General features: G+C 39.0%; 1 protein-coding gene across 1 annotated transcript in view; it reads right to left on the minus strand.

The window, feature by feature from the left end:
- Positions 1-24,062, minus strand: part of PARP4 (poly(ADP-ribose) polymerase family member 4) — a 124,276-nt gene that overhangs the window by 82,467 nt on the left and 17,747 nt on the right. Inside the window, exons 9-12 of the mRNA XM_045844759.1 lie at positions 23,152-23,325; positions 19,403-19,563; positions 13,477-13,614; positions 1,403-1,498 (exon numbers count right to left, since the gene is read on the minus strand). Coding sequence (XP_045700715.1) covers positions 1,403-1,498; positions 13,477-13,614; positions 19,403-19,563; positions 23,152-23,325 — 569 coding nt within the window. The remainder of the gene's footprint in view (positions 1-1,402; positions 1,499-13,476; positions 13,615-19,402; positions 19,564-23,151; positions 23,326-24,062) is intronic.

The raw sequence follows: 24,062 nt of genomic DNA on the forward strand, positions 1-24,062 counted from the left end.
CCCTTTTACTCCCTCTTACCTCTTCTACCTCCCTTTCCCTCTGGTAACCTCCATACTATTGTCTGTATTTATGAGTTTTTGTTTGTCTTGTTTGTTCATTTGTTTCTTTCAGTTTTATACCCCACATATGGAATCATATCATTTTTAACATTTTTGGCCTGGCTTATTTCACTTAGTATGATATTCTCAAGATTAACCCATGTTGTTGCAAGTGGCAGTATTTTGTCTATTCTGGCTGAGTGATATTCCACTCTATGAGGTCTGTCCAGAAAAAGTCCAACCATTTTTAATATAACAAGAATGGTTTGTGCAACATCAATGTAACTTGGTAGCCAAAGACAGTGGACTGGAATGCACATGCCTGAACAATGACAACTTTACTGTACTAGTCAGTGGGGGCAGTAGATGCCACTGGGTGAGCATGTGTACTGTGTGGCCACTGCATTCAAAATGACTGAATGAGTAGAGCTACATATCTGCATCAAATTTTGTGTTAAACTTGACATTCCTCCATGGAAACTATTTGGATGATTCAGAAGGCCACAGCTATGGCAGCTTCATTACAACAATGTGTCCGCTCATGTATCGCGTCTTGTGCAGAGTTTTTTGGTGAAACATTAAATCACTCAGGTGACTCAGCCCTCCTACAGCCCATATTTAGTGCCTTGAATCCTCTGGTATTTCCTAAAACTAAAATCACTGTTGAAAGGGAAGAGATTTCAGACTGTGATAAGATTCAGGAAAATATGATGGGGTATCTAATGGCAATTGGGAGAACTGTGTGAGGCCCCAAGGTGACAACTTTGAAGGGCACTGAGGCGTTGTTGTCCTGTATATAATGTTTCTTGTATCTTGTATCTTCTTCAATAAATATCTCTATTTTTCATAGTACGTGGCTGGATACTTTCTGGACAGAAAGAAGATAATGGTACTTGTCTTGTTGATAGTGGACATCCTAACAGATGTGAGGTAGTATCTCATTGTAATTTTGATTGGCATTTTCCTAATAGCTAGTGATGTTGAGCATCTTTTCATGTATCTATTGGCCATTTGTATGTCTTTTTGGGAGAAGTGTCTAAAAAGTCCTCTGCCCAATTTTTAATTGGATTGTTTGTTTTTTGGTGTTAAGTTGTATGTGTTCTTTATATATATATTGAATACTAAGCCCTTGTCCAAACTGTTGTTTGAATATATCTTCTTCCATTCAGTTGGTTGCCTTTTTGTTTTGTTGGTGGTTTCCCTTGCTGTGCAGAAGCTTTTTAGTTTGATAAAGAAATGAGTTATCTGTTCTTGGGTGAGAAATCCCTCACCAAAAAAAGACAGAGGAAAATATATAGCAAGCATTCATCAATTATTCCTTGGTAACGGGTGTGAGTAACATGATTAAGGATATAATACTAACCTGATTGAATCGCTGAAATATATTCCACTCCCAAGATTTCCAATGTCTGTTCTTTTTACTCCATGATCTTCAACTACTTTGGGCAAAAGCAACCCCCTAAAAAGAAAAGGATGTATTATAATATTTACTATGAAAAAGAACTTTTATTATAGTCTCATAATTCACAGGTGCTATTTAAAGGATATTATGCTAAGTGAAGTGAGCCAGACACAGAAATACTGTATGACTTCCTTATATGTGGAATCTAAAAATGTAGAATTCATAGAACCAGAGAATAGAATGGTAGTTTCCAGGGACTGAGGGAAATGGGAAGATGCTGGTCAAAGGGTATAAACTTTCATTTATAACATGAATAACTTCTATAGCTATAATGTACAGCATGGTATTATAATTAATAATACTGTACTATATATTTGAATTTGGCTAAGAGCATAGATTTTGTGTTCTCACCATAAGAAAAAAAAGTTAACTATATAAGACATGGAATTGTTAATTAACTTGATGGTGATAGTCATTTTACAGTGTATACTTATATTAAATCATCACTTTGCATACCTTTAAAAAACACATTCTACAACCTAAATACATAGAGTTCTTATTTGTCAATCATACCTCAACAAAACTGGATAAGAATAAATATACCAATTAAAATACAAATAGCCCTGGCTGGTGTAGCTCAGTGAATTGAGCGTGGGCTGTGAACCAAAGTGTCGCAGGTTCGATTCCCAGTCAGGGTACATGCCTGGGTTGCAGGCCATGACTCCCAGCAACCGCACATTGATGTTTCTCTCCCTCTCTCCCTCTCTCTCTCTCTCTCTCTCTCTCTCTCTCTCTCTCTCTCTCTCTCTCTCCCCCCTCCCTTCCCTCTCTAAAAATAAATAAATAAAATCTTTAAAAAATTTTTTTAAATACAAATAAATAGCATGTAACGAAAAGAAAAATACATTTCAAAGTAACCCCACAGAAGGTATTCCAGGTGCCATGAAAATGACCTAGGCTATGGCCTGTTTCTCATCACTGTCTTGAGCAGCCCTGGGCCTCTGGTTATTTCTCCTGTCCCTGGGCTCAGCCTCTTTCTGGCCCAAGGCCCCCAGTGCTCAGCTGGACAATGTTTAAGGCCAATACTGACTGTGTTTCTCCCCTGCTCAAGGTTATATGCAGTTACTACTGGACTTACAGCATTCAGACAACTCATTTATCTCTGGGAAGGTGAGAAAAGGAGATGTCTGCCTTTTTATTATATAAACATCCACTTTTTGAATTTTGTATTATGAGAGGAAATTAATTTTTTTAAAGATTTTTAAAAATTTATTTATTTTTAGAGAGGGAAGGGAGGGAGATAGAGATAGAGATAGAGATAGATAGAGATAGAGAGAGAGAGAGAAACATCAATGTTCAGTTGCTGGTGGTTATGGCCTGCAACCCAGGAATGTACCCTGGCTGGGAATCGAACCTGTGACACTTTGGTTGGCAAGCCCTCGCTCAATCCACTGAGCTATGCCAGCCAGGGTGGAAATTAAATTTTTAAAATGTTTTTTTGTTTTAGTCCTTTTTAGAAAGGCCACTCCTGGTTACACAGTTAAGAAGATGGCAGTGAGATAGGTGGGAGAGGAGTCCACTTGCCCCTGTGCACGGGTGAAACACCCAGCCAATCTTCTGAGGAACAGAGTGAACAGCCAACAGTACCCCAGCATATATGAAGATTGGAGACCAAAAATTGTAGAGGACATTGAAAAATCAGGTGGTAAGGAGAGTGCTTCAGGACAATAATGTTCCCCCGGACCAGGGCAGCTGCAGCCCCAGGCCCGGAGCCCACTGCTCTGCCACAGGATTCTAGGGAGAAAGCCAGGTCAACAGCTCCTTCCCCTGCCAAACAAGGTTTGAGCAGCACCAGGAGGGACCTGGATGCTTGAAGTTACAGCGGGGGAATAAGGATGAAGTGGCAAACACAGAAGGGTGGTGTGCACCCACTGAGACTGGACGCAGGCTGGTAATAGTTGGGCAGTGACAGACCCTGACCCAGATAGTCCCTGGTCTGGTTGGAGAGTTGAGCTGTGCAAGAGGCCAGGCACTTGTTTGGAGAGGCAGGCTTGAATAGAAGGAATTTTTCAAAAAGAAAAAGAAAAAAAAGAGGCACTCAGTGGCTGTTTAGGGAATTCTCCCTCAGCAGCAGCCTCCGCCTCCTGCACCCCTGCCTCGGCAGTGGCTGTGCTCATGGCTGCAGCCCTGGAGGAAGGTGCCTGATGCCACCGCCCCCACCTCCAATGGGCTGGAGGCTGGGAAACTGTGAAGAGTATGGCTCAGGAAGGGAGAAAAGTGAAACCAATCACCCCTCAGCCTGCTGTAGCCAGGAAGACCAAAAGAACTGGCCTGACCAGGTTTAAAGCCAACAGAAGGCTTTTTTTTAAAAAAATGTTCAATTCCTTCTTCTTTTCTTTCCTTCTTTCTTTTTTATTCCTTTCTTCCTTCTTCCTTTCTTTCTTTTTTATTCCTTCTTCTTTCTTTTTTATTTTATTATTTAAAAAAATTTTTTTTAAGTCCCACAAGTGAGACAATAAAACCTGGAGCAGTGAAAGGACCAGGGTTAGACCCAAAGAGGGGTCATCCCAACAACTGAGACAGTGAGACAAAGTTCACTTTGCTATTCCAGAAAACTTGCAAGTTATTGTATATTTGTAATGTTATTTTTTCATGATTTTTACATCTTTTATTTCTCTCTTTCTGTTCAGTCTTCTTCACTTGGTTTGTTAAATTGCATTGTCTGACTGGTTTCCCTTGTTCTCTCTTTCATAGTGTATTGTTAATTTCTTGTCTTTCACTTCACTTGTGTTCCAGTAACACACTACTCTAGGTTCTGTTCTTCCTATTCTTGTTATTCAGATCATGTAGATTCTGTCATATGATTGTTGCTCCATTACTATTGTAAATAATTGCTGTTCCACACACTTGCAAATACCACACAGCACTTCTCCTGGATCTTAGCTCACTTCATTGTTTCCTAAACTTTATTACTGTTGGGGTTAACTCTATTCTCTCACACGCCACACCTATTTTCTATCCTTTACTCTCACTTTACCTCATAATCTGACCTCCCACAAGCTCACTGCTTTCTAGATCCAACTCACAATCCTTGCCCCCTCTAACAAAAGTCTTATCTTTTTTCCACCCTTTCTAAAAAGTGGCTAGGTGGGTAAAATATCATGGTTAACACTATACATGTCCAAAGGATCTCCTACCTCTTCTCTATGGGTTGGTACTTTGAAAAACATAGAATACACTACAGCTCTCTTAAACCATTTTGCCTTCCCCCTCCAACTGATCACAAAAAAGAGTAGGTGGGAGCTGCTGGAAGCTCCCACCAGTATACCTGCTGGAAGAGGAAACCCACCAACAAAGGAACCACCAACAGATAACAACGGAAGAAGGTGAAGCAAGGAGTGGAGGCCACGCTAACCTCAACCCAGGTCCGATCTGGAACTACAACTAAATGGTGGAGAAATTACCCAGAACAAACAACTGAACAAGAGCAAGTGAGAAGCCTCAAAACCACAAACAGAAAAAAGAACCAGCTTCAACATGACCTGTCCACACATGCACAACAGAATACAAGATGTGGTGGACAGAGTGACCCTAAGGTAACCAGCTGGAGGGAAGGACCCACCAAAGAAAGACCAAACAACAATCAAAACCCAAAGACATACAGAGAGCCAACATAAACAGCGGCCCAAGAGAAGTGAGCTCAGGAGATCAAGGAGACTGCACTGCTGAATCTCACAGGCCTTGTATCATAGAAGTTCACACCATAAACGCAGGGAGTCAGAACAGATGAATTTAAGAAGCAGAGGCTAACAGGAAGAGTCTCACAAATAATGGGAAGACAAAGAAACAACCCCCAATGAAAGGAAAAGAGGAAGCCTCAGAAAGAATGCTAAATGAAACAGAGGCAACTCAACTATCAAATATTGAGTTCAAAGCAATGATTATCAGAAAGTTCAATGAGCTCACTGAGAATTACCAAAAACCAGAGGGAAACTACAATGAACTCACTGCAAACTATATCAATATGAAAAAGGAAGCAGAAACTATCAACAAGGGCCAAGAGGAAATGAAGAATACAATTTCTGAACTGAAAAATACAGTAGAAGGAATCAAAACCAGGCTACATGAAGCAGAGGATCAGTTCAGCAAGATGAATGACAAGGTAGAAAAAAACACTCAAAAAGACCAAGAAAAGGAAAAGTGACTCAGAAAGAATGAAGAGGGGTTAAGGGAAATGCAGGAAATATGAATCATAACAATATCCGTATATTAGGGATACCAATATGAGAAGAACATCAAGGTATAGAAAACCTGTTTGAAAAAGTAGTGATGGAAAACTTCCCTAATTTCATGAGAGAAAAAGTCACACAAATCCAGGAAACACAGAGAGTCCCAATCAAGAGGAACACAGAGAGACCCACTTCAAGACATATTATAATTAAAATGTCAAAATTGCAAGACAAAGAGAAAATCTTAAAGGCAGCAAGGGAGAAATAGGAAGTAACATACAAGGGAGGCCCAATAAGACTAGGAGCTGACTTCTTCATGGAAACCCTCCAAGCCAGAAGAGAATGGCAAGAAATATTCCAAGTAATGAAAACCAAGGTCCTGCAATAAAGACTACTTTATCCAGCAAGGCTCTCAATTAAAATGAAAGGCTTAATAAGGAGCTTCCTGGACAAAAGAAGCCTTAAAGAATATACCTCTTACACCAGCTCTGCAAGAGATGTTAAAGTGTCTGCTTTAAGAAGAGGAAGAAAAACAGTGAAAGAGAGAGGAACACTGAGAGAGAGATATGAAAATATGGCAATGAATAAGTACCTATCTATAATAACCTTAAATGTAAATGGACTAAATGCTCCAATCAAAAGACAAAGAAAAGCTGAATGGATAAGAAAGCATGATTCACACATATGCTGCCTACAGGAGACCCACCTCAGAACAAAAGACCTACACAGACTGAAAGTGAAGGGTTGGAAACAAATATTCCATGCAAACAAGCAGGAAAAATAAAAAGCTGGGTAGCAATATTTATGTCTCACAAAATAGACTTCAAAACAAAGGCCATAAAAAGAGACCCAGAAGGGCACTTCATAATACTCAAGGGAAGAAACCACCAAGAACATATAAACATTATAAACATATATGCACCCAACATAGGAGTACCCAAATACATAAGGAAGATTTTGGAGGGACTCAAGAAAGATGTAACAGCAACACACTTACACTAGGAGATTTTAACACCCCACTGTTCAAAAATAGATAGATCTTCCAAACAAATATCAACAAGGACATTGTGGAACTGAATGATGTGTTAGATAGAATGGACTTAACTTAATATATATATATTTAAAATGTTTCTACCTTTTTTATTCAGGCCTGTATCACTATGAACTTCCCTCTCAGGGCTGCCTTTGATTACATATATATAATCTTTCATCCCAAAGAAGCAAAATACACATTCTTTTCAAATGCACATGGAACATTCTCAAAGATAGACCACATGATAGGACACAAAACAAGCCTCAACAAATTCAAGAAAGTTGAAACCATAGAAAGCATGTTCTTAGACCATAAGGGCCTGAAACTAGAAACCAACCCCAAAGAAAAAACTCAAAAATACTCAAACTCATGAAGATTGAATAGCATGCTATTAAATAATGAATGGGTTAAGACTGAGATCAAGGAAAAAATCAAAAAGTTTCTGGAAACAAATGGAAATGAACTCACAATAATCTAAAACTCATGGGACATAGCAAAGGCAGCCCTGAGAGAAGTTCATAGTGATACAGGCATGAATGAAAAAGGTAGAAACATTTCAAATAAACAACCTAATCCTACATCTACAAGAACTCAAGCAACAACGACAAAGACAGCCCAGAGCAAGTAGAAGGAAGGAAATGACCAAGACAGAGCAGAATTAAACAACATAAGAGACTAAAGGAACAATTCTAAAGATAAATAAATCCAGGAGCTGGTTCTTTGGAAAGATAAACAAAATCGCTAAGCCTTTAAGCAGATTCATGAAGAAAAAAAAAACAGAGAGGACCCAAATAAACACAATCAGACATGAAAGAGGAGAGATTACAACTGACACCACAGAAATACAAAGGACTGACAGAAATTACTACAAACAACTATATGACAAGAAATTTGAAAACCACAGTGAAGTGGATAAATTTCTGGAAAAATATAATCTTCCAAAACAGAATGAAGAAGGAGAAAGCCTGAACAGACCAATAACAGCTGACAAAATCAAAGCAGTAATCAAAAAACTCCCAGGACACAAAAGTCCTGGGCCAGACAGTTTCACAGGAGAATTTTACAAAGCATTTAAGGAACAGCTAACCCCTATCTTTCACAGATTATTAAAAAAAAATCCAAGAAGAGGGAAGAATCCCAAACTCTTTTTATGAAGCCAGCATCACCCTGATCCCCAAAACAGAAAAAGACATAACAAAGAAAGAGAACTATGAGCCAGTATCACTGAACAACATAGATGCTAAAATCTTCAACAAAAATATTGTCAAACCACATCCAGCAATATGTTAAAAAGATTATACACCATGACCAAGTGGGATTCATCCCACGGATACGAGGATGGTACAATATTCTCAAATCAATAAACGTAATACATCACATAAAAAAAGCAAAGACAAAAATCACATGATCATACCAATAGATGTGGAAAAAGCATTTGATAAGGTATAGCACCCATTTATGATAGAAACACTCAGCAGAGTGGGAACAGAGAGAGTATTCCTCAACATAATAAGGGCCATAGACAAGAGACCTACAACCAACATCAAACTCAATGGGCAAAGACTAAAATCTTTTCCACTAAGATCAGGAACAAAACAAGGGTGTCTGTTTTCACTTCTATTCAACATAGTATTGGAAGTCCTAGCCACAGCAATTGGACAAGAAGAAGAAATAAAAAGCATTCAAAGTGGAAAGGAGGAAGTAAAACTGTCACTGTTTGCAGATGTCATGATAGTATACATAGAAAATCCTACAGAGTCCAACAAAAAACTACTCTACTTAATAAGTAAATTTGGCAAAACAGCGGATACAAAGTCAATGTTCAGAAATCAAAGGCATTTTTATACACCAACAATGAAATACCAGAAACAGAAATCAGGAAAAAAATTCCATTTGATATAGCAACAAGAAAAATAAAGAACATAGGAAGAAACCTAGCCCAGGAGTAAAAGACCTGTACTTAGAAAACTACACAACATTGAAAAAATAAATTAAAGAAGACACAAACAAATGGAAGCATGTACCATGTTCATGGATTAGAATAATTAACATCATCAAAATGTCCATACTTCCCAAAGCAATTTATAAATTCAATGCAATCCCTATTAAAGTACCAATGGCCTATTTCACAGACATACAACAAACATTTCAAAAATATATATGGAACCATAAACAACCCTGAATAGCTGCAGCAATTTTGAGAAAGAAGAGCAAAGTAGGAGAGAGAACAATACCTGAGATCAGACTGTATTACAAAGTCACTGTAATCAAAACAGCCTGGTACTGGCATAAAAACAGGTACATGGACCAGTGGAAGAGAACAGAGAGCCCAGAAATAAACCCAAGTCTCTACAGTCAATGAATATTCGACGAAGGGGAAAGAAGCATAAAATGGGGTAAAAATAGCCTCTTAAACAAATGGTGTTAGGAAATCTGGACAAGTACATGCAAAAAAATGAAACTCGATCACCAACTTACACCATAGACAAAGATAAATTCAAGGGAGATAAAAGAGTTAAATGTAAGTCACAACACCATGAAAGTCCTAGAGGAAAAAATCTGCAGGAAAATCTCAGACATTCCACGCAGCAACACCTTCACTGATATGTCCCCTAAAGCAAGGGACTTAAAGGAAAGAATAAACAAATGGGACCTCATCAAATTAAAAAGCTTCCACATGGCTAAAAAAAAACAGCATTAAAATGAAAATAGAACAAACTATATGGGAAAACATATTTGCCAATAATACCTCAGACAAGGGTTTGATCTCCAAAATACAAAAAGAACTCACACAACTCCACTCCAAGAAGCCAAAAATCCCAATTAGAAAATGGGCAAAAGACTTAAAGACACTTCTCCAAGGAGGACATACAGAGGGCCCACAGACATATGAAAAGATGCTCAGCATCACTAGCCATTAGAGAGATGCAAATTAAAACCACAATGAGATACCACTTCACACCAATCAGAATGGCCATCATAAAGAAATCAACAAACAAGTGTTGGAGAGGTTGTAGAGAAAAGAGAGCCCTAGTGCACTGTTGGTGGGAATGAAGACTGGTACAACCACTGTGGGAAATAGTATGGAATTTCCTCAGAAAACTAAAAATGGAACTGCCTTTTAACCCAGGAATTCTACTGCTGGGATTATATCCTAAGAACCCCAAAACACCAATCCAAAAGAACCTATGCATCCCAATGTTCATAGCAGCATAATTTACAATAGCCAAGTGCTAGAAGCAACCTAAGTGCCCATCAGTGAATGAGTGGATCAAAAAACTATGGTACAACAACCGGCCAAATTGGAGGCGTAGGTAGACATACTGTGCCTCCTCACACAACCAAAAGAAGGACAACAATTTAAAACAAACAAACAAATAAAACAACCAGAACTGAAAGAAAATCGAACTGTATGGAAGTTGGAAAACCAAGGAGTTAAAGAGACATTCATCCAGACTGGTAGGAGGGGTGGAGATGGGCAGTGAGGCAGAGAGGATTTGAGGTCGGCAAGGCAGTAGTGGGCAGACCAGGTGAGGTGGTAGATTGCGGACTGGGCAGTCCCACATTCTCATGCAGATAAACCAGGAGAAATAACTGGGGAGCGGGATGGTCTGCTCAACCCAGGCCCTAGCTCTGGGAAATACAGCCTCAAACCTCTGCTTGAAAACACGTGTAGGGGTTGAAGCAGCAGGAGAAACTCCCAGCCTCACAGGAGAGTTTGTTGGACAGACCCACAGGGTCTTAGGACATACACAAGCCAACACACTCGGGAATCAGCACCAGAAGGGCCTAATTTGCTTGTGGGTAGCAGGGGAAGTGACTAAAATCTGGGAGAGAGCAGAGCAAGCGCCATTGTTCCCTCTCTGACCCCTCCCCCACATACAGCATCACAAAGCAGCGACATGGGTTGCCCCACCCTGGTGAACACCTTAGGTGGTGAACACCTAAGGCTTCCCCACTTATACATAGCAGACATGCCGAGACAAAAAAAATGGCCCAAATGAAAGAACAGACCATGCTCCAGAAAAATACAAGTAAGCGACAAAGAGATCACCAGCCTATCACATGCACAGTTCAAAACACTGGTAATCAGGATGCTCACACAATTGGTTGAATTTGGTCACAAATTAGATGAAAAAAATGAAGGCTATTCTAAGTGAAATAATGGAAAATGTACAGGGAACCAATAATGATGAGAAGGAAACTGGGACTCAAAACAATAGAGTGGACCAGATGGAAGGAAGAAACATCCAACCAGAAAAGAATGAAGAAACAAGAATTCAAAATAATGAGGAGAGGCTTAGGAACCTCCAGGACATGTTTAAACGGTCCAACATCCGAATTATAGTGGTACCAGAAGGAGAAGAGGAAGAGCAACAAGTGGAAAACTTACTTGAACAAATAATGAAGGAAAACTTCCCCAATCTGGCAAAGGATATAGACTTCCAGAAAGTCCAGGAAGCTCAGAGAATCCCAAAGTTGGACCCAAGGAGGAACACACCAAGGCACACCATAACTACATTAACCAAGGTAAAAATGAAGGAGAGAATCCTAGAAGCAGCAAGAGATAAGGGGACAGTAACCTACAAAGGAGTTTCCATAAGACTATCAGTTGCTTTCTCAAAAGAGACCTTATAGGTAAGAAGGCGCTAGAAAGAAGTATTCCAAGTCATGAAAGGCAAGGACCTACATCCAAGATGACTCTATCTAGCAAAGCTATCATTTAGAATGGAAGGGCAGATAAAATGCTTTTCAGATAAGGTCGTGTTAAAGGAGTTCATCACCACCAAACCCTTATTATATGAAATGTTAAAGGGACTTATCTAAGAAAAAGATAAAAAATATGAACAGTAAAATGACAGCAAACTCACAATAATTAACAACCACACCTAAAACAAAAGCAAAAGCAAACTAAGCAAACAACTAGAGCAGGAACCGAACCATAGAAATAGAGATCACATGGAGGGTTATCAACAGGGGAGTAGGAGGGGGAGAGAGGGGGAAAGGTACAGAGAGTAAGTAGCATAAATGGTAGGTAGAAAATAGACAAGGGAAGGGTAAGAATAGTATGGGAAATGTAGAAACCAAAGAACTTATATGTATGACACATGGACATAAACTAAAGGGGGGAACGTGGGTGGGAGGGGGTGTACAGGGCAGAAGGGAGTAATGGGGGAAAATGGGACAACTGTAATAGCATAATCAATAAAATATATTTAAAATTTTTTTAAAAATAAAATGCCTCAATTATATCATAAACAAACAAACAAACAAACTGCAGTACATTTACACAATGGAATGCTACATAGCAGAGAGAAAGAAGTAGCTCCTCTTCCTTTTGAGAGAGTGTGGATGGAACTGGAGAGCATTATGCTAAGTGAAATAAGCCATGTGTTGAGGAACAAATACCATATGATCTCACCTTTAACTGGAATATAGTCAACAAAAGAAAAAAGCAAACAAAATGTAACCAGAAACATTGAAATTAAGAACAACCTAACAATGAGAAGGGAGGGGACAATAGGGAGAAGGGTTTGCAGGAACTACTATAAAGGACACATGGACAAAAGCAAGGGGGAGGGTGAAAGCAAGGGAGGGAGGTGTGTTTGTCTGGGGTGGAGAGGAGTTGTGGCAGGAAAATGCAGACAACTGTAATTGAATAACAATAAAATAATTTTTAAAAAGGCCACTCTCACTCAAAGATTATTATTTTAAAGATTATTATTTTTTATATTTTCTTGGTTTTCAGTAGTACCTTTATGGTTTTAGTGTTAATATTTAAATCTTTGCTGCATGTGAAGTTAATTTAAATGTGAAAAACAAGATAAGGGTCTAACTTTTTGTTTTTTTCCAGGTGATTATCTATTTATCCCAATATATAGTATTGAAAATATTATGTTCCTTCCACAAAGATAAAACCTACTTTTATCATATATAAATTCTCTATTTTTTATTTATGAACTGTTTATTCTGTTCACTCATCCATTTATATACCATCTCACTGTTTTAATATAGCTTGAAAATATATTTTTAATGTATGCCTGTTTAATCTCCCTTGTTACTCTTCTTTTCAGAATTATCCTGGTAATGTTAAATTTTTAGAAAAATGTATGCTGTAGAATTAGCTTTTTATTTCTTTTAAGAAAATCTCATTAATATTTTTACTATGATATCACTAAATTTATTGGTTAATGCAAGGAAAATTGGCATACTTCTGATGGGTGCAAGTGTCTTCTGGGCCCCTCAATGGCTGTGGAAAGTTTTTTCCTGGTGGATATTGTATGATTCTTTTTAAGTTTCTTATTAGGTATTAATTATAGTCCAGATTCAATCATATTTTCCCCTGCTTCCTATGACTTCAGTTTCAGTCCTAATATTAAGCAGTTATTCAAAGCAAATAGAAAACTACAGTGATATATTGAATTGTATCTGGACATTCTAATTAGACCTTTCTCTTTAAGTTTTGGACTCTCCCGAGATGAAACACACATGGAAAATTCATAAAATAGATAATCACCTTCTTCCTGTGATGCTGTCTTCAAGAACAATTCATACCCATATACTATACTTAAAATATATATATATATATAATAAACACATCATTTAAATTATATACTCATAATTTAAAGTGTTCAGTTTCGTCTGGAATGCAGTTAGCTGGCTGACTTTTACTGAAGAGACTCATGTCATATATGGAAAAAAAACTGAGCAGAAGTAAAACACTTCACATTTGTGGGGCTGAAAAACTTGGCAAAGGCAGATGGCATACTTACCGGGACAGGATTCCCACAAAGCTCCGCACAGGAGAGCCGTGCAGCAAGGGCTTCACAGTGCCAAGCTGGCTCAGAAACTCTGTGCTTTCATTCACTCTTCCAACTCTAAATATCTGCAGGACGTCCACAGGTCTTTTACTGTAAGAATTAGGAAAAAATCTTGAGGTTAAATAATTGAAAGCAAAGTGAAAAATCATTATTAGCAACAGAAACCACCAAATAGCCCAAACATCTGATGCAATGAATCATAACACATTATATCTTGGAAATATTATGCAGCCATTAAAAATCACACTAAAAAAATAAATAAGAATGTGAAGTAAAACTTACAGTAAAATATAAATTTTAAAAGTAGGTTACAAGGCCCTGGCTGACAAGATTAGTTGGGTTGGAGTGTCGTCCCAATACATGAAGGTGGTGGGTTCAATCCCTGGTCAGGGCACTTAAAAGAATCAACTGATGAATGTATAAATAAATGGAACAACAAATCAATGTTTCTTCCTTTTTCTCTCTGTCTTTATTCCCCTCTCTGTCTAAAATACTTTTCAAAAAAGTAGACTACAAAACCTACTGATTCCGAATTTTGTCATATACTATATACTATATAAAATACACACGTTGAATGAGCCCATTCATTCATTCATGCATTCATTCTATAAAGAGACTCAGTGCCAAGTATTCTGACAGGCACTGGAAGTAAGATAACATGGTCTCTTGCTTCATGGAACTTACATTCTAATGAGAGACAAAAATCAATAAGTTAACAAATGCCTGATTTTAAGTGCTTCTGAAGAAAACAACCAGGTTCAGAGAGAGGTGGTCAAGAAAGGCCTCTCTTTGGAGGTGACATGTATTGGAACATGGCATACATAATGCTGTACATATTTTCGAGATCTAACTGCCTCTTATGGGAAAACATATTGGACTGGGCAGGAGTTGCAAGAACATCAGGAAGCATGCTATAGATGAGACAACAGTGGTCTGCACTAAAGGTGGCAGCAGTGTAAAAGAAAGCCAGTGGATTAAAGATATTTGGAAGCAGAATGGACAGAACATGGCAATGTGGGGACAAGGGAGAAAGACTCATCAAAGGTCAGGTGGGTGGCTAAGATGGGGAACCATGGGAAAAAACTGGGGGTACCACTGAGGGAAAGAGCTGTAGGTGCTGAGGGGTTAAAAAATGCCTCAATAAGAGGCATAATGAGAGCTTATTGAGCAAGTCTTCGTAGCTCCATGCTCAATGGTGTCAAGTGATGTAAATACTCCTACCATTGCTCAGGACAAAAGCCAAGTAATATTACAAATCAGGACTTTTATTCAGAGCGCTAGTCCACCAGCATACCACTGGATGGAGAGAAGAACCAGAAATCAGTTAGATCTATGTTCTGCACCAAAGTGTTTACAGTAGTTATATAATCTCTGGGCTATCCTGAGTGGTAAGATATGGGGTGATCTTTAATCTCTTCATGTTTTTACACAGTTGCTAAACTTTTAGCAAAGTATAAATTTAAGAACAAAAATTAATATGAAATAAATCATTACTAGTGAAATGAAATGAAGAAAATCTAATTTTTCCCAGCAGCAGAATCTCTTCCTAGAAAAAAGCCCACCTTTGGTGGGTGGGATGGCAAGATCTCCAATGGCTTGCTTGACTTGTATTAGGTGGTTGAACTGCACTGCCTCTTCAGGTCTTCCCTTTGACTCCCTGGGAAAAGCCAGTCACTCTCCTCCTGATTCTACCTTCACTGTCACCAGGTTCTTCATTAGTATTAAATCACAGCAGAGACTTCCGGCGAGATAGAGGCATAGGTGGACGTACCGTACCTCCACGCACAATCAAGATTAGAACAACAACAATTTAGAGGCAGAATAACACCCAGAACTGATAGAGAATTTATCTGAATGGAAGTTGGATAGCCAAGAAGTTGAAGTAGACCCATTCATCCAGACTGGTAGGAGGGGCAGAGAGGAGGAGTGGGCGCGGGTAGTGGCGCGGAGATCGGGGAGAACTGGGTGCATAAGGCAACCGGGAGAGTAAGGCAACCGAGTGCGTAAGCCATCTGGGATGCGCAAGATTGCAGCGCAGCGGTGGACCCTGAGTACACAGGCGGCGGCTGTCGGACCCAGTGAGGCAGCATTGTGGACCAGGGCAGAGCGCGCAACCCAGGATCCCAGGGTGGTTACTGACGCCCCAGGAGAGCGGAACTACCGCCATTGTTCCCCCCCACCCCCCGCCCCACCCCCACATACAATGTCACAATCTAGTGATTGGGGTGCCCAGCTCCGGTGAACACCTAAGGCTCTGCCCCTCACTGTAACAAAAGCGACCAGACCGGAAAAAAAAAAAAAGGAGAGAGAGAGAGACATGTTTCCAACACAAGAACAGCTCAATCCCCCAGGACTCATCCTTTTGAGTGACTAAGAGATAGCCAATCTATCAGATGCACAGTTCAAAAACACTGGTGATCAGGAAGCTCACAGAATTGGTTGATTTTGGGCACAAATTACATGAAAAAATGCAAGTTACCATAAAAGAGATGAAGGAAGATGCATGGAGAATCAATAGTGAAGGGAAGGAAACTGGGACTCAAAACAATAGAGTGGACCAGAAGGAAGAAAAAAACATCCAAGCAGGAAAGAATGAAGAAATAAGAATTCAAAAAAAACGAGGAGAAGCTTAGGAACCTCGAGGACATCTTTAAACGTTCCAACATCCGAATTATAGGGGTACCAGAAGGGGAAGAGGAAAAGAAACAGATTGAGCACATATTTGAACAAATAATAAAGGAGAACTTCCCCATTCTGGCAAAGGAAATAGACTTCCAGGAAGTCCAGGAAGCTCAGAGAGTCCCAAAGAAGTTGGACCCAAGAAGAAACACACCAAGGCACATCATAATTACATTAGCCAAGGTAAAAATTAAGGAGAGAATCCTAGAAGCAGCAAGAGATAAGGAGACAGTAACCTACAAAGGAGTTCCCATCAGACTGTCAGCTGATTTCTCAAAAGAGACCTTATAGGCAAGAAGGGGCTGGAAAGAAATATTCCAAGTCATGAAAGACAAGGACCCACATCCCAGATTGCTCTATCCAGCAAAGCTCTCATTTAGAATGGAAGGTCAGATAAAGTGCTTCTCAGATAAGGTCAAGTTAAAGGGGTTCATCATCACCAAGCCCTTATTTCATGAAATGTTAAAGGGACTTATCTAAGAAAAGAAAATAAAGAAAAAACATGTATAGTAAAAGGACAGCAAACTCACAATTATTAACAACCACACCTAAAGCAAAACCAAAAGAAACTAAGCAAACAACTAGAACAGGAACAGAACCACAGAAATGGAGATCACATGGAGGGTTAACTACAGGGGAGTGGGAGGAAGAGAGATGGGGAAAAGGTACAGAGAATAAGTAGCATAGAATGTAGGTTGAAAATAAATAGGGGGAGAGTAAGAATAGTATGGGAAATGTAGAAGCCAAAGAACTTATAAGTATGACACATGGACATGAACTAAAGGGGGGGATGTGGGTGGGAGAGGGTGTACAGGGTGGAGGGGAGTGAAGGGGGGAAAATGGGACAACTGTAAGAGCATAGTCAATAAAATATATTTTAAAAAATCACAGCAGAAATCAAGGGGAGGGTCAAAAGTCAAACCAAAAGAAATCAAAATAATCTGATTATATATGAAAGCAAAATAAGGAAAGGATCTAAAGAATGGATTTTTAAAAATTGAGGCAAAAGTCACATAACATAAATTTAAATATTTTGATGTGTACAGTTCAGTGGTATTTGGTACACTCAAAATGTTGTGCAACCACCACTCTATCTAGTTCCTAAACATTTCATCACCCCAAATACCGCATACTCATTTAGCAGTCAGCCTTCATTCCTCCTTTCCTGGAACCAGGCAATTTGCTTTTTGTCTCCCTGCATCAGATTTACCTATTCTAGACATTTCGTATAAATGGAGTCATACAATATGCAGTCTTTTCTGTCTGGCTTCTTTCACTCAGCATCATGGTTTCAAGGTTGATCTGTGTTGCATCATGTGTCAGTGCCTCATTCCTCTTAATGGCTCAATAATATTCCATTACATGTATATATCCTATCTTGTTATTTAAATCATTCACCCATTAATGGATATTTCAGTCATTTCCACCTTTTGGTTTTTGAATGGTGCTGCTGTGAACATTCATGTACAAGTATCCGTTTGAGCACTTATTTTCAGTTCTTTTGGGTCTGCAACTAGGGTGGACTTGCTGAGGCATGTGATCATTCTGTGTTTAATTTATTGAGGAATAGCCAAATAGCAGCTCTGCCATTTTACACTCCACAAGCAATGTGTGAGGGTTCCTATTTCTCCCCATTTTAATCAACACTTATAATTTACCACTTTTTAAAATATAACCTTCTTAGTGGGTGGAAGTGGTATTGGGAATGAAATTTAAAGATTACCACCTGAGAAAGACAGAACATATTTTGAGATAGGTCTGAATCCATCCACAGGAAGGAGTGGCTAGGTCTGGTTGGAGTAGAGCACTGGAAAACCAACTCCTAACAACAACGAAACCTACACATGACCTGACTGGGGCATTTGCAGACTTCCATGGTGTAAATTCTCCTCCTAGTGGTTTAACAATCAGTTAACAAAATTTCTAAAAATTTAACCACTGGTCCCCACAAGCTGGTATGAGAGCTGCCATTCACCACTGTTGGCTCTAAGGCATGTGCAAGGCTGAAGCAGGTTTACCTGGATGTTACCTGAGATTCAACATGCCAGCAATGCCCAAAAGAGAGACTTCAGGCACAGGGGTGCTGCTGTGGGTTGAACGACCAAGCCAATAAAAGTAGTCTCCACCCCTGAGAAAAATTAATGAAAGTAATTTCTGAGCCTTTGAGGCTGGATCCAGGCTCTTGGCTGAGGTGATTCCACAAAGGCCCTAACATCACTGAGAGCTGTCTGAGCAGCTGATCAGCTGTGTTTGTTATTACTACTGCTGCCACAGGTTGCAGAATGCACACCAGCACAGGAAACAGGAACATGCACAGTGAGTGAGGAAAGAGGTGACTGATGTGGAGGGGTGCCATAGCTCTTATAAGTTTTCAAGATGCTTATGCCATAGAATGGTCATTTTAGAAACTGTTACACACATATTTTTGTGTATAACACAAATATATGTTAAAATCTTAATTTAAATTCATTTTCTTATGTAACACCCTTCAGACAGAACCTTAACATCCTTTGACTTAAATTTTTTAAAAAACCTCATTTATTTATTTTTTGTTTAGAGAGAGGGGAAGGGAGTGAGAAAGAGAGGGACAGAAACATTGATGTAGGAGAAAACATTGATTGGTTGCCTTCTATACTTGCTGCAGCCAAGGACTGAACTCACAGCCTAGGCATGTGTCCTGACTGGGAATCAAACCTGTGACCTTTTGGTTTGTGGGATGATGCCCAGCCAACTGTGCCACATCAGTTAGGGTTTATTTCAATTTTTTTAGTTTAATTCTCACCAAGATTTGGTAACCTTGAAATCCAAGTGGAATAGTAGGGAGTTTTTCAACCATAGCACACTGCCTCATGCCCTATTATAAATACAGAAGAGTCCTGGCCAAGCAGCTCAAGGGTTAGAGTATCATCCCCATGCACCAAGGCTGTGGGTTCGATCCCTGGTCAAGGCACGTACAATGAATGCATAAATAAGTAAAACAACAAATTAATGTTTCCCCCACCCCTCTCTAACCCTTCCTCTCTCTAAAATCAATTTAAAAATTTTTAAAAAACATACACAGAAGAAGTAATTGGTCATCACAACACAGTTACCTCGTTACCAAGAATTCATGTATCTAGGGAATTGTGGCAATCGATTGTTTCCAAATCTGAAATAACATTACAGAAGAACAGATCGAAATGCATTTCTTCATGCCTACCTGTGGTTATTTTGCAATACCTCTTCTCTAAGTCTTAAAAACTCCTCTGTGTTCTGTCCTACATGCTCAATCTTGCATCGCAAAGCTCGGTATTTGGCAAGAGATGGTGGATTGGGTTTGGAAAGATTAGTTTCACAGACATTAACCATGTCTCTTATTAGCTGTGGATGGAAATGATACACAGATGTTAGAATTACCACATATCCAAAAATTTACATTACATTACATTTTCTCAAAAAGATTGGAAAAATAAGCTTTGTTCACCAAAGCTTTTGATTAATATCTACCTGTGTTGTAAGTGGCATATATTTTTTAAAAGATTTCATTCATCTTATTTTTAGAGAGAGGGGAAGGGAGGAAGAGAGAGAGAGAAACATTAATGTGTGGTTGCCTCTTGCATGTCCCCCACTGGTGACCTGGACAGCAACCCAGGCATGTGTCCTGACTGGGAATCAAACCAGCAACTCTTTGGTTCACAAGGTGACACTCAATCCACTGAGCCACACCAGCCAGGGCATGTAAGTGGCATATTAAAGGTAATATAGTCACTTCAGTGACAGCAAACTACAGGGTCTGGTAGAAGTAATGCCTGCCTGAGTGTGGTTGGTAGGGTAATAATATGGGTGTAATAATTTATAGTTTTAATTTGAACATTTCACCTAAAATATCATATGGTGTGCTTGGGTGTGATATTGTTCTGTTACAGAAATACATGCTTATGATTTTGTAATAAAAGATGTTGTAATAAAAAAGGGGCATTATTTGTGCTAGACCTGTACACGATAATAATAACAGTGGCCACGACTGACATGGCTCAGTGGGTTGGACATCATCCCACAAAGCAAAAGGTTGTTGGTTTGATTCCTGGTCAGGGCACACACCTGGATTGTGGGCCAGATTCCCAGTGGGAGCACACGAGAGGTAACTGATGGATATTTCTCTCACACATCAATGTTTCTCTCCCTGTCCTTCTCCCTCCCTTTCCCTCTCTCTAAAAATGAATTTAAAAAGTAAAAAAATCTTAAAAAATAATAATGGTGTACATGAGGACAATACTTCATTATTCATAAAGTGTTTTGGGGTACATTATTCCTTTAACTATACTACAACACTGGACTTACTATTATTAGATCTTATTGTCCTCATTGTATAGATGAAGAAAGTGAGACTCTGAGAAGTTAAACTAATTACTTGCTAATGATCCTGCAGTGAGGAAGGGAGAGTGACAAAACAGGAACTCAGATCCACAGGCTGCGAGTTCAATTCTGCTTAACAAAAAAGGCATTAAGCGTGTTCTGTATGGCATGCATTGTATTAGACTTGAAAGATACAAAGATGCATAGGACATGGGTCCCTTCCCCAAGTGGGAACCCAAGAAGATTAATATATTCATAGATAATGGAGTTTGAAGGAGAGAACACAGCTCCTAGATATTCTGAATTAGGGTTAATAGAGGATTATGCTGCTTTTAGCATCTTTGGGAATAAAAAGGATATTGTCACAAGTCTTTATGATGCACCAACCATAAAATAAAGGATTAAGAAGTACAAATTTCCAGTTACAAAACAGTCACAAGGATGCAAATTACAGCACAGGGAATATAGTCAGTAATATTATAATAACTATGTATAGTGCCAGATGGGTACTAGATTTTTTGGAGTGATCACTTCGTCAGTTATACAAGTATAATCACTATGTTCGACACCTGAAACTAATATAATACTGTATGGCAATGGTAATTGAAAACTAAATTTAAAAAAAATGGATACATTTGTCTAAATAAAAGTAAAAATTTCTGTATGGTAAAAGAGAACAAGTTAACTACCACCAACACAGTCATCACAAGCAAAGTAAAATAACCAAATAACTGCAGAAAATACTTGCAACTTATATCACAGATGAAGCTTCCTAACTTATAAAGAGGACCTAAAAATCATGAAGAAAATGACCAAGACCCAAAAGAAAAGAGACAAAGGCCATGAGTAGACCGTTCACAGAAAAAGAAACACAAACATCCCTTAACCATTTGAAAAAGTGCTCAGGCTCACCACACGGAGGGATCACTTCCAATCAAGAGATTGGTAAAGTCTGAAATTGACAAATACTCTGTTGGCATGAATACCAGAAATAGAAACTCATGCATTGGTGGTGGGAGGGCAGAACAGTATCACCCCTGTGAGGGAATCAGACAAAGTCTATCACAGTTACATCCTTTAGTCCAGCATGTTGACTGTTGGCACCATATCCCAGAGCTACCACTGTACACAGAGAAGATGACAAACATACACGGTTATTCCCTGTGGCTCTGTTTGTGATAGCAAAGTCCAGAAAGAATTGAAATGTGCAATGACAGGCAGTATGCCCTCCAATGTGGTACATCCCACAGTGGACTACTATGAAGATAATCCCCATGTACAGAGTATTTTAAATGAGGGAAGTTGGTACAGAATGGCAAAGATAGTACACTATTATTATTATTAAATATTATTCTACCCTCTATTTTTATATAAAGTAATATGCTATATTCTTATTCGTATTGATTTGCATAAAGAAACTGTACAAACACTAACAAGAAACTAGTCAAAATGTTTATCAGCATGAGGAGTGCGGATGGGTCAGAGGGAACAGTGTATAATAGAAACTGTTCTGAGTGTACTTTTTTAGTATCATTTTGAATTTTAAATTAGGTAGATATATTATCTTTTGAAAATATAAAATTTAAATTAAAAAGTATCTGGATGGGCAGCATCCATACCCTCTCAGTAGCAAAACCATTGATAAAGGTTCTTCACTCTGGATGTAAGACAAATCATGGAATTTACATTTGGAAGGGTCCTATATCATCTCATTGTTGATTCTTCACTGATTTGGGGTACAGACTCCTCTGAGAACCTGTTGAAAGCTATAATTTCCCCCAAATGTGCAAAATTTCACATCTATAAACTCCTCTGAAGTTTAGGTCAGGCATCTCTGACCTTGGCTCAATCCCTTCAACCATGAACAAGACAACTCAGAGCCAGAGAGTCACACAAGTTCATCCAAGGTGGGGTGGACTGTGGCTGCCTCCATGCTATATTCCTTTTTGCTAACTGAGCCTTACTCCTCCCCCTGCAGCTTGAGGGGGATGACCCATTTCTGAGCAGTCACAGTAACTCCATTCCCCTGGCCAGTGACTGCCTCAGGAATGTACATAACTCAATTCTGACTAAAGGAATAAAAGTCTGCCAGGGGCTTCCCCTAAGAGAAACCAAAACACATATTCTGGGTGGGATGCTATGAATTGTAGCTGTAAGCTGATGGAAAGGGGAGTCAGGCTGACAGAAGCTGTCATTTTATAGGCAGGTCAGAAATATAACCTTGAAGTGCATTGGACCAGCAGCCACTATACATCTGGACTTCTTGTTATACAAGGTAATAAATCTCCTCATTGTTTAAGTCAGGGGCAACTTTGTTTCTTTGCAGAAAGAATCCCAACTCATCTTCTGATCTGGAAAATTATTTTACAGAGTAGCAATTCTAAACATATTTGCAATTGTACTACTATTCCAACACCTTCCAGTTTGGAAATACGGTTCAGATAACTTCCATGAGGACTGAAAACGTTCTAAAATGGCTCAGCAATTTATTTTTGAGCAAACTCAAAGAAGTTAGAGATACCTTCTGTGACTCAGTGTTAATTTGTTCATCGGATTTGAAAAGACCCCTCCCCCAACATATTTTAAACTGAATTCTATATTCCAGGGATTTACCTGGCAGAGGTCCTCTTTCTTGGCTAATAGTCTCAGGTTAACCTTTTCTGTTGTTGTACCTCTGTGAGGTATTAATCTGTAGAACTCACTCATCATCTTTTGCAGTTGCTCTTCTGTCTCTCCATTTTTCAGTGCTTGCTTTACTAGGAGGAGAATTCCCTCTGCTTTGCTCACCTTTAAACAGAAGATGATATACTTATTAAAATGAGATCTTAATCATATAGAAAGTGAAGAAATATATAAAAATAGCTAAAATAGTTGCCAGACATGTTGTAAATGTTAGTTTTCTGGACACCTGTCATAAAATAAACACGGTGTTTACTGGAGATATATCCTAGTGGTGATGACAACGCCACGAGGAGTTTCCCAAACTGGCTTGGCTTAACGAGAGGGAAGAACCACAGTCTGTACTACATACAATCCATATGTCTATATCTATATATCCACAGAGAAAGGAGTACTCATGCAATGGTAGGAGACCTGCTTTTCACATGAGACACTTAGAAATATGTCAGAATCAAACTAGGAGCAAACCGCACCAGAACATGTTTTGAATGACACAAGTACTTTTTGGACTCTACCCCAGGAAACATTTTTGCCCTGAAATAGATTCATTTAATTCCATAGAGGAATTGTCTGTATTATTTGAATATGAGAATGTACTTGTACAAGTTGGACCACTGAGAACATTTTCTTTCATCTGCTCTTTTAATTGTATATAATTAAGAAGAGCAGTTTCTGGAGGGCTGGGAGCCTGCCTCTCTTCCCCTTGGAGGGTCAGAGGTACAAGGCTCTGAAGCAGGTACAATGGAGTAGATTAGGATCTGATTAGGGATGAGAAGACCAAGAACATCCATGTCTCTCAGGCCTGTACAAACCTCCTGACCAAGAGAAGTGGGCCTCCTGATGAG

Source organism: Phyllostomus hastatus, unplaced genomic scaffold, assembly GCF_019186645.2.
Source record: "Phyllostomus hastatus isolate PE091 unplaced genomic scaffold, TTU_PhHast_1.1 phas_contig_41, whole genome shotgun sequence".
NCBI lineage: Eukaryota > Metazoa > Chordata > Mammalia > Chiroptera > Phyllostomidae > Phyllostomus > Phyllostomus hastatus.